Source organism: Budorcas taxicolor, chromosome 6, assembly GCF_023091745.1.
Source record: "Budorcas taxicolor isolate Tak-1 chromosome 6, Takin1.1, whole genome shotgun sequence".
In the NCBI taxonomy this organism is placed as follows: Eukaryota; Metazoa; Chordata; class Mammalia; order Artiodactyla; family Bovidae; genus Budorcas; species Budorcas taxicolor.
The window spans coordinates 102,025,137-102,036,957 of NC_068915.1; the positions used below are offsets into that span (position 1 = coordinate 102,025,137).

Below are 11,821 nucleotides of genomic sequence, written 5' to 3' on the forward strand. Positions count from 1 at the left end.
CAGATGGTTGCATGTCATCACTGACTCTAAGGACACTGAGTCTGAGCAAGCTCCAAGAGATGGTGAAGGACAGGGAAGCCTGGTGTGCTGCAGTCCATGGGGTCACAAAAAGTCAGACACGATTGAGTGACTGAACAACAATTTCTTCATAGTCAGATCTACCACATTCAAACTTTCTTCATACTACTAAGATAAAATCCCACTATTCATGATCATGTATTGCCTTTTTTTTTAGGTTATTTTACAAATCTCTTTATTTAATAACCCCATTAGGTCACAGCAGATGTACAGGAAGTCTCTGTTCAGACTACTGATTCCTAAATTCATAGGCCACATTTATTTCCCCTTGTCCCTCAAACATATTCTTCATGAAGAGTAACATAAGTGAACAGAGACTTAACTTTTCTCAGGAAAACAAAGTCTGAAAACTATGGCAAATGAAAGCAAAACTACTTGCCTCTCAAGTATAAGAGCTTTATATTCTCAGAGTCTAATATAGTCTGTTATACTAACATTAGATGTGTTTAGTGCCTTTTTTGCTGTGCTGAAATGAAAAAACAAATATTTAAATATATAACACATATCAAGCTCCATGCCTGGTACTTGTGATACAAACCTATTAAGATACTTACGTGTCTTTGAAAGGCTCAAAACGTCAAATAAATTTCAGTGCAACACAGTGAAAAAAGTGCAAAGCAAGTGTCATTTAAGCAAAAATGACAGAGGAACTAATTCTGCTTAAAAGAAATCAAAAAGACTCTCAAGAAAGAGATATATCAGCAGACTCCTCAGAGTGTATATGTCTTGTTATAGCTTTTTATAAAATTGGCTTAATAAAACTATCTGAAGTCTGTATGTACAGTAAAAATTCATAACCTTATTTGCCAATTACTACTTTAAGACAATCGATACTAAATAATCTTACAATTAGGTTTAGACATTCATATAACAACCCTCAAAAAGAACAAAACTCCTTCCAGCAGAGTTGATAAAATGAGTAATTTAATTACCAGCAGTATGCTTCCTTGGGGTAGTCCGAATAGAGTATTCGAAGTCAGGTACTGCTCTGCTACTCAAGTGAAGGTGGTAATTTCTTGCTTCATCTAATAAATCTCTACATTTTAGATTTTGTTTGACAATCTGTTCTTTTGCCACAACACCCATGAGAAAGTCAACTGGCAACAGCGGCAAACGAACCTAAGGATCGTGAATAGTTGCAGATATAAATATAAGTTGCAATTGGATAGCTCATTCTCTACTTTCACTGCAGCAACGCTCTCTTCAAATCTCATTTACTTTCTAATATGTGAATGAAGTTCACTGTGCCAAGTTCTAAAGCAATTCCCAGTACTGGTCTGTACTAATGAAATCAGATTATATGTTAACTATATCCTCCCCTTTTAAATACAGATTTAAGTAGACTGGATAAAATAGTTCTTTTGTCTTTATTCAAGCTACTTACTCACTTCCAAAGATGGTACTGTCATAATCGTAAGGCCCCTTGCTGTTAAAGGAAAGGTACAATCAAAACACAATTGTGCTGCTATGTTTGTTTGCCTTTTAATGCTAAGATCAAACATATGGAAATGTGATTTCTTACACACACACACACACACACACACACACACACACACACCCCCAAGCTCATATATGAAGCAAACGGGTGTTGTTTTCTTCAACTTGGAAGGTTATACTCAGGAATAATCCCCTTCTTTCAGTAGAGGCACTCACCATTCTTCTCTTAAAGATGCATTGACTGTCTAGTAAAGGGACAATCAAACCCCATAATGTGATTTTGAGTTAAAGGCATACACACATACACAAATATATGATACAGGTGCAAGATAATAAAACTTTTTGGTTTTGTAGACCAACTTATTGTCAAGGTAATTCTAAGGCCTATTTGTCATCTCCCTATCTAAGAAACTCCTATTGATAGGAAAAGTAAACAAAAAGACATTTCTGAAGCTACAAAATGGTGAGGAAAGAAAACAAAGTGATGTCTTCTAATTCTTTGGAGAACAAACCTATATGCATTAGGAACAAATTAACGTTCATTAGCAAAGCAGTTCAGTAAGTTTAGAAACTTTATATTATAAAACAATAGTTATAAATTAATTTAGAGCTGTTTCCTCAGAACATTTCAGCATAAATATTCATTACTACTGTCTCAAGGGGCTTTGTAAATTTTCAAGTTAAAAAGTAGGTAGTGACATTTCTAATTCAAATATAGCACGCTCAGACTTATCCGTAAATGGTACAGGAAAGTGAGAGTCAAAGCTATTTTCACATTATATTACATCAATCGATAATCCCCACCTTTTATGGGAAATGGGACATGCTGATTTGTTTCCCTATCATTTCCTTTCTATATAAAATCTTATTTGTCCTCACCTGTGCAAGTGTTTCATCCAACCACTGGGGATGATGCTGAGGATTGGCAAGAAGCCACTTGATGGCAGCACTGTAGACCTGCTTTTCATTCTCAATGTTTAGGTCGCTGGAGGACAAAAGCTTATGGAGATGCTGAGGTGACACACTGACGAAGTCTTCGCACTCCACCACTTCAGTAAAATGCTCACAGGCATACTGATCCGCCATGTCCATTAGGTCTATTCGATTGTGACTTTCTGCAAAGGCTCTTACCGCCAGACAGTTGGAGGGATGAAAATGTAACTTCATGTATTCACAACAAGCTCTAGCCACCAGTTCCACCTGTAGAATACAGGCTGCATATAAGAGAGGCTGGACATTGTCCACCGTCAAAGTGAGCCGTGAAGAATAGACAAACTTTACCAAGTCTTCTATTGCATCACCATCGAAATCTCTTATTTCAATCAGCGTTTGCTTGGCTTCAGCCATTTCAGAGAGAAACATGGCTTTGAAGTAGGGAATAACACAAGCCAATGCCAGTTTGTGACAGGAGATTAGCTTTGAGCCAACCTGTTCAAACGAAAAACAAAAGCAGACTAGTTTAATATCAAGATAAACCGGAGATCGGCATAGAGGATATGCTGTAGCAGGGGCAAAACCTCCAGACAATTTTAGTGCATTTAACAATGTAATCCTTTGGTCACTTACTGTCAACCTAGGCTAATTTTTAAAAGTCAGTCAATTTTCTTCTTCCAAATTAGAATCAAATCTTTTATACATGTATCTATAATGTGCATATCATAAAACGATTTTTATTTATTATCTCACGTTTCAGAAGCATTTTGTGTATTAATGAATAGCAGCAAACATTACCCAGGACTTACTATGTATCAGGCACCATGTTTTCTTTAGGGTCTGTGAGTCCCTTATTTTAAAACTTTTTTTTCCAATTTTACTGACATCTAAGATGGTATAAGTTTAAGGTACCAAACATTATGATTTGATATATTTATTTATATATTTATATATATATATATACACACAGTAAAACGATTACCACAGTTTTAGTAACTATCACCTAATATAATTATACATTTTTTTTTCTTTCTGATGAGAGCTTTTAAGATCTACTCTCGTAGCTATTTTCAAATATACAACACATTATTGCTAACTACAGTTATTGTGTCAGGCACTATTCATTCTGTTTTTCATATATTAACTCGCTTAATTGTCCCAGTGGTCCTATGAGTAGATACCATCATTATCCACAATTTATCACTGAGAAAACTGAAGCAGAGTAAACAAATCATTTAGTAGTATCTATTATGAGCTTAATTGAAGTTTTTTCATTTCCTATTTAAATCATTTTGAAATGACATTTTATAGAAATGTAATAAAAAACACTGAAACATCACTGCTTTAATTGCTGAAAAATTAGACTGCTTCCTGTAATTGCCATTATAAACACAGTAGTGAGCTTTGTTGTAAGAGAATCTTTGTATCCACTCTCTATTAATAATTTCCTACATAAAACAGTAATGCTGCTTCAAAGGACAAGTACAGTTTGGATACATATTGCTAAATTGTCCATTTCTGATCTTACAATACTTGTGCCAAATTCTAAGTGTTAACTTGTTAAACAGTTGCCAATTCAATGAATGAAGTCTTTCACTGTTTTAGTTTTATCTTTTACTAATATGATTAAATCATTCATAAATTTTGGACTACTTTTATGTCTTCTATGAACTCTTATTTGTAAGGATGCCTCCGACTTTTGGAATGTTAGTCATTTGTCATATATTTCAAAACTTTTCTAAGTGTGCTTTAAATTCATCCTCCATGGATTTTTATAATCAACCAACCTTTCTCTTTATGACTTCTGCATTAGGTGACATGCTTAAGTGGGAATCATTCTAATATTCCATACATACTCCAGGTATTCTTTTTAGTACTCACAGCTTTATGTTTTTACAAATCTATTTCCATCTGAAAGTTCTTGATACTGAGAGGACATACCTTTTTTACTGAAGTACAGTTGTTGTACGTTACAGGTGTGCTATATTATGATTCACAATTTTTAAAGGTTATATTCTACTTCAGTTAAGTCACTCAATTGTGTCCAACTCTTTGCGACCCCATGGACTGCAGCATGCCAGGCTTTCCTGTCCATCACCAACTCCCAGAGCTTGCGCAAACTTATGTCCACTGAGTTGGTGACACCATCCAACCATCTCATCCTCTGTAATATTCTACTTACAGTTATTATAAAATATTGGCTATATTCCCCATGTTGTACAACATTTCCTTGTACTTATTCCATACGTAAGTTTGTACCTCTTACATTTATCTTTTTAACATAGTAGGTATTCAGTTTTTCCAGCACTGTATATTAATCAATAAGTAATAAGATAGTGGTGTTTTAGCAATTATCCTTTTTCCATGTAACACTGTGATTATGTAATACAGTTGTGTTTCATTATCTGGGAACTGATTTTAAAATAAGAACTTCAAAAGAAAAGGCCTAAGGAATGTTACAAGATACAAAATGGTTTTGCTTATAAATGCCCTTTGAGTTGCTCAGTCACGTCCAACTATTTGTGACCCCATGGACTGTAGTCTGCCAGGCTCCTCTGTCCATGAGATTCTCCAGGGAAGAGTACTGGAGTGGGTTGCCATTTCCTCCTCCAGAGAATCTTCCTGACCAGGATCTAATCTGTGTCTCTTGCAGTGGCAGGCATGTTTTTTTACCACCGAGCCATGTAGGAAGCCCCAATAACTGAACAATTTTTCAACCGATTTAATTTTTACATTTTTAGTACTTTAAAAAACTTGGCTATCCTGTGAACTATTCTTTTACAAACTGTTGTTCTTATGTGGATTTACTTCATTTCTAAGTATTAATTGTATAATCCCATTAACATGAATTGTTGAAAACATACTAAATTTAAAAAAAAATCAAAACAAAAACTAAAGTATACATTAAGTTGAAATGTTTACAGTTATGCCACTTAACAGTAACTCAAACTAAATGTCTGAGGACTACACTGAAATAAAAGTCCCTAAGACACAAAGCAAGAGGGGAAAAGCCTATATACCCAAGTATCCTTTTACATCCATTTATAAGCTGTATTTTAATTTTTCAGTTTAATCCCATGTAGTAATTTTGCCTTTTTAGCTCAATTACCTAGTTTTTTCAATAATCCACCAATTTTAATCAGTCTGAGTAGCCAAAAACATGTTTAACTGTCAAAGTCAAGAAAGGGTTAACTGTTTAAGACTCAAGAAAATGTCTTGACTTGCAGTGAATAACCATATCACAATGTCCAGCCACATGTTATCTCACATTTACTTAAAAAACTTGCACAATGAAAATAATAAATTTTAGGTGGCATTTTGGTGATCAAATAAACAAGGATCTATGGATATAAACACTCAAATATCCCTTCTGAGCAATATGAAAAAAAAATCAAAATACTGACTTACTAGTTGAACGGACAAAAGTAGAAGTGATCATCATTTTATTAGAGTTAACATAGAATACTTAAGTATTAAATATAAAATCACTTTCTCCTTTATCATTTCTTTTATTAGGTTATGTCTGCTCTCTAGTCAGGAACTGTTACATTTATAAGGATAATAACTTTTATCATTTTTACCTCTAGGAAGTACACTACTCTAATGGAGCTCGAATATTTTGTTTCTCTGCAATCTTTCAGAGCACTATTCTTACCTGATCAGCTGAAAGTTTTGATGGCAAATAATTATAACACTTAAGAGTCTTGAACATGTTCATTAGAATCCTATAAATACTTATTAAAAAAAAAAATCACAGGAACTTTCCTGGTGGTCCAGTGGCTAAGACTTGGTGCTCCCAATGCAAGGATCTGGGTTCAGTCCTGGTTGGGGAACTGGATTCCACCATGCCACAACTAGGACCCGGTGAAGCCAAATAAATATTTTTTAAAAAATTTTAAACATCACAGAAACATGCAGTTTCAAAATAAGAAGCTAAATAATATGAATGAAACATATCTCAGTGGTGGCATCAAGAGATGATGGAAGGGGTTGTCCTCCTTTAATAATCTCTATCAACCTCTTCAGGTAAATTAACCATGATGTTTAAAAAGGACAATTAAAAAAATGTAAAAGGACAATGACATTTCCTCAGACTAAATAAAGCATAAATAAAAGCATCTTTGCAGATGCTATTCTTGTTGATCTGTGACACACAATCTAAGTATCATGAGTGCTATGCAATACGACTAGAGATCTCTTGAAGAAAATTAGAGACACCAAGAGAACATTTCATGCAAAGATGGGCTCGATAAGAGGACAGAAATGGTATGGACCTAACAGAAGCAGAAGATATTAAGAGGAGGTGGCAAGAATACACAGAAGAACTGTACAAAAAAGATCTTCACGACCCAGATAATCATGATGGTGTGATCACTAGTCTAGAGCCAGACATCCTGGAAACTGAAGTCAGGTGGGCCTTGGAAAGCATCACTACGAACAAAGCCAGTGAAGGTGATGGAATTCCAGTTGAGCTGTTTCAAATCCTGAAAGATGATGCTGTGAAAGTGCTGCACTCAATATGCCAGCAAATTTGGAAAACTCAGCAGTGGCCACAGGACTGGAAAAGGTCAGTTTTCATTCCAATCCCAAAGAAAGGCAATGCAAAAGAATGCTCAAACTACCACACAATTGCACTCATCTCACATGCTAGTAAAGTAATGCTCAAAATTCTCCAAGCCAGGCTTCAGAAATACATGAACCGTGAACTCCCTGATGTTCAAGCTGGTTTTAGAAAAGGCAGAGGAACCAGAGATCAAGTTGCCAACATCCGCTGGATCATGGAAAAAGCAAGAGAGTTCCAGAAACACATCTATTTCTGCTTTATTGACTATGCCAAAGCCTTCGACTGTGTGGATCAAAATAAACTGTGGGAAATTCTGAAAGAGATGGGAATACCAGACCACCTGACCTGCCTCTTGAGAAATCTGTATGCAGGTCAGGAAGCAACAGTTAGAACTGGACATGGAACCACAGACTGGTTCCAAATAGGAAAAGGAGTACATCAAGGCTGTATACTGTCACCCTGCTTATTTAACTTATATGCAGAGTACATCATGAGAAACGCTGGACTGGAAGAAACACAAGCTGGAATCAAGATTGCCAGGAGAAATATCAATAACCTCAGATATGCAGATGACACCACCCTTATGGCAGAAAGTGAAGAGGAACTAAAAAACCTCTTGATGAAAGTGAAAGAGGAGAGTGAAAAAGTTGGCTTAAAGCTCGACATTCAGAAAATGAAGATCATGGCATCCGGTCCCATCACTTCATGGGAAATAGATGGGGAAACAGTAGAAACAGTGTCAGACTTTATTTTTTGGGGCTCCAAAATCACTGCAGATGGTGACTGCAGCCATAAAATTAAAAGACGCTTACTCCTTGGAAGAAAAGTTATGACCAACCTAGATAGCATATTCAAAAGCAGAGACATTACTTTGCCGACTAAGGTCCGTCTAGTCAAGGCTATGGTTTTTCCAGTGGTCATGTATGGATGTGAGAGTTGGACTGTGAAGAAGACTGAGCGCCGAAGAATTGATGCTTTTGAACTGTGGTGTTGGAGAAGACTCTTGAGAGTCCCTTGGACTGCAAGGAGATCCAACCAGTCCATTCTCAAGGCGATCAGCCCTGGGATTTCTTTGGAAGGAATGATGCTGAAGCTGAAACTCCAGTACTTTGGCCACCTCATGCGAAGAGTTGACTCATTGGAAGAGACTCTGATGCTGGGAGGGACTGGGGGCAGGAGGAGAAGGGGACGACCGAGGATGAGATGGCTGGATGGCATCACAGACTCGATGGACGTGCGTCTGAGTGAACTCCGGGAGATGTTGATGGACAAGAAGGCCTGGCGTGCTGCGATTCATGGGGTCGCAAAGAGTCGGACACGACTGAGCGACTGAACTGAACTGATCCAATACCCCTTCTGAGACAATTTCCCTTTGACTATTCCCCAACCAAACTGTTGCCCTTAAGAATCTTCCTGCATTTATAATTTCAGTGTTACCAAGAGATATGTTGTTTAAAACTATTTTCACTAATAAACATAATATATAAATAAGTTTTACCTTTCTGGTAAACCTAGCATGACCTTAAGATAATATATAATCTCCTATATGAAGCCTTTCCAATCACCTCTCAGGCATAATTAACAGACCCTGTCTTTTGCTTCCATAAAAATGTCATAAAATGACAGTTACTATATTGTTTTTTAGTTAGCTGTATATGTGTCTATCTCCAGCTAAACCTTAAACTCCCTCAATGCAAGTATAGCATATTATTCAGATTTATTTATACTCTCTGTGTACTGTGTTAAAACCTTAGTAAATAATCTGTTAAATGAACTTACTTGTTGTTTCCAATTTAGGTGCTCACTTTGGAATTTAAAAACACACTAATGGCCTTACATATGAATAATAAAACAAATTTTGATAACTGCCTTTCTGAAATGTTTGTCCTAAAAGCAATAATGATCAAAGGAAGCATGCTAACAGAAAAAAGGAGATGACTATATCAAAGTATAATCCTCAAGGTTATATGAATGTAAAAAGTGAAGTTTATATTGAGCAAAGCATTATAAACTACCCATAATCCTACTGGGTTTAGTTGTTTTATTATATGATAGTTAAACTCTGAAAGTTTAAGAAATATTGAATTAGAACTAAGAAATAAATCCAATAACGGACCTGCTAAAAGACTGTAATTCCTCCTAATGACAGGAATAGAATATACCATAGCAGCATTATCTGATCTCTTTGGAACAATAACAGTAGTACACTTAATGATCCTAAGAATTTATTACTTATTATTTAATGTGTTAAACACTGTTCTAAGGGTTCACATGTTAACTCACTTATTCTTCACAAAAATCTAATCTTAATTTTACAGTTGAAAAATTAAAATCATAAAGTTATGAAGTTTTTCATTCCTACATGACCTCTGTCACTGCTTCAAATGTAGCATTTTGGGGCTTCCTCTATAGATTCAAGTTTTCATTTCAACCTATTGCTGAAGTCACACAATAAAACAAAGAAAAGTTATGAGATTAATTATCGCTTGCCCTAAAAATGGCTGTATCCATACTTCTCACTTAAGAAAGTTTATATGCAGTAGTTATTAAAAAGTATATACTGATACAGTCAATAATATTTATTTTCCAGCTTATACTGATACACTGAACTGATAGATTATTTGAATTTAATAAATTATTTCACATTTTTATTTTTGCCAAAGCTAGTGTGGGTCACTGAATTTCACAGTATGGTTGAAACTTAGAACAACAGCAATTAGACTAAACATAATATACTGTACAAATCAAAGAGTTTAGGTGTTCCTTCGTTAAAATGTAAACAAGGGTAAATTTCATATAAAGTCAGTAAAATTATTTAATGGTCTTCTTCTCAATATCTTAGGACCTAGAAACATGTAAAGACACCAAAAGTTTAAGAATTAAAGAGAATATAGGTCATTTATTTACAGTATAACTCTATACTCCTGGACATTCTGAGCCTGAAACTCAGAATTTATGCATTCAGTTTATAGATTTTTGCTGAATGTCCCCTGATCTGATTCTCCAAGGATGTCCTCAATCCCCACAACTCTGAGCTCTAAGACCTGACTGATCAGGAGCAGAAAGCAGAATCTAAGAGATCCCAAAGGGGCAAATCTCATGTTAAAAAATTCTGCATGGATGCACATAAATCCTCAAAAAAGCTTAATATCACAATGAGATATAAGAATAATAGTAAGTACTTTAAATGAGCAATGAGAAACAATCAGAATACAGGCTCTTCCTCACTGCTTTATCAATTTTCCAATTTTATTAAAACTGTTTTTGGTAGCAGAGCAACATAACCTTTGACACAGCTTACTGAAGTCTTTTTCATCCAAGTCTAGTTCACTATCAGGTAAAAATAAACAATCTCACTTAAAAATGATAATATTCAAACAGATTAAATTACAGGCATATCTTGGAGATATTGCAGGTTTAGTTCCAGACCACCAAAATAAAGCATATCAAATGATTTTTTTTTTGTTTGCCACTGCATAGAGAAATCATGTTTAAAAGACTCAAAAATCCTAACTATCATCTAACAACTCAGGGTTGCCACAAACCTTGAATCTGTAAAAAAAAAAACCAAAAATCCAAACAAAAATGCATTATCTGTAAAATGCAATAAAGCAAAATGCAAAAAAAGAGAGGTATGCTTGCACCAGAATAGGAACATGCAGTAAAACATTAGTGCATCTACATATACAAAAAAACATTCTGACTTCTAAACAACATCAAGGGTAAGTGAATACATTAAGATTTTTAAATTAAAAGCTTATCTGGTCAGCAGTAATTTACTCATTTCACAAATAGTAACTATTTGTTTTAGGGCTCCAGAACTTTCAGAAGTAAAACTAAGAAACAATGAATATCAACATTTAACTAGTAATTTTTCTTAGGTTAAGTTCCCTTTACTTACCGTTACTTATGTCCCTTCCCCTTCAACAGAATAAAGGACTGAAAATAAAACCATTCTGATTCTAAGTACAGCACCAAAAATTTGCCTTGTGTGGTTATAGAAACCATGATTTTACACAATAAACTGAAGAGATTGAAAAAATAAAGAAAAAAAGGCAGTCTGACCTTCAGTGTGACATCACAGAGTTCTCCATTTTCATAAAACTGAAGAAGAGAACCATGAAAATCTTTCCAAGCTTCATTTGCTTCGAAGAGAAAGGAGTCTTCTCCATCACCATCACCAAGTGAAGATCTGTTCTTTATTTGCTGTTGTCTTTTCCCCTTTGTGAAGCGATTCCTAGCCTGTTTTGCATTCACAGCTTCTGAAGCCATTTGCAACACTCTTCTTTTAATACAGCTCTCTTCTGAAACATCCCATTTATTCTTTTGTAAAGGATGGGGAGAAGGCAGAAGGTAGATGCAGTCCACTAAACTTCAGTTTTCAATACTCAAATGCCACTGTCCAGTTTGCTGAGATTGAAATAAATAACAGAATACACATTAAAAAACAACCTCTCAAAAATTATTACTAGAAATTATAGTTTACCTATATATGTAATATAACCATATAAATCGCTGCTGAAAAAACAGCAAGTGACTTTGTATTTTTACACCAAATGTTATGTTAACCACCTCAGCTAATTGTATCAGTGAAGGGACTCTTTTAAAATCTAATTGGAAAATTATGGGATGATGGTAGAGCAGAAGCACAAGGAATCTGTCTCCCACATGGACAACAACTGCACCAGCAGAATCCGCCTGATGTAACTACTGTGGAACTCTGAAGTCTGCTGAAGGCTTACAACTTCCAGGAAGAGGGCTAAGTCAGTAAGTTACAATTAATCTTGGTCAATTTCAGCTCTTTGTACA

The 11,821-nt window shown here is 35.2% G+C and overlaps 1 protein-coding gene across 1 annotated transcript in view; it reads right to left on the minus strand.

The window, feature by feature from the left end:
• The window catches only part of KLHL8 (kelch like family member 8), a 30,774-nt gene extending 19,401 nt beyond the window's left edge, over positions 1–11,373 (minus strand). Inside the window, exons 1-3 of the mRNA XM_052642113.1 lie at positions 11,078–11,373; positions 2,395–2,943; positions 1,011–1,197 (exon numbers count right to left, since the gene is read on the minus strand). Coding sequence (XP_052498073.1) covers positions 1,011–1,197; positions 2,395–2,943; positions 11,078–11,284 — 943 coding nt within the window. The 5' untranslated portion in view covers positions 11,285–11,373. The remainder of the gene's footprint in view (positions 1–1,010; positions 1,198–2,394; positions 2,944–11,077) is intronic.
• Positions 11,374–11,821: the final 448 nt, after the last annotated feature.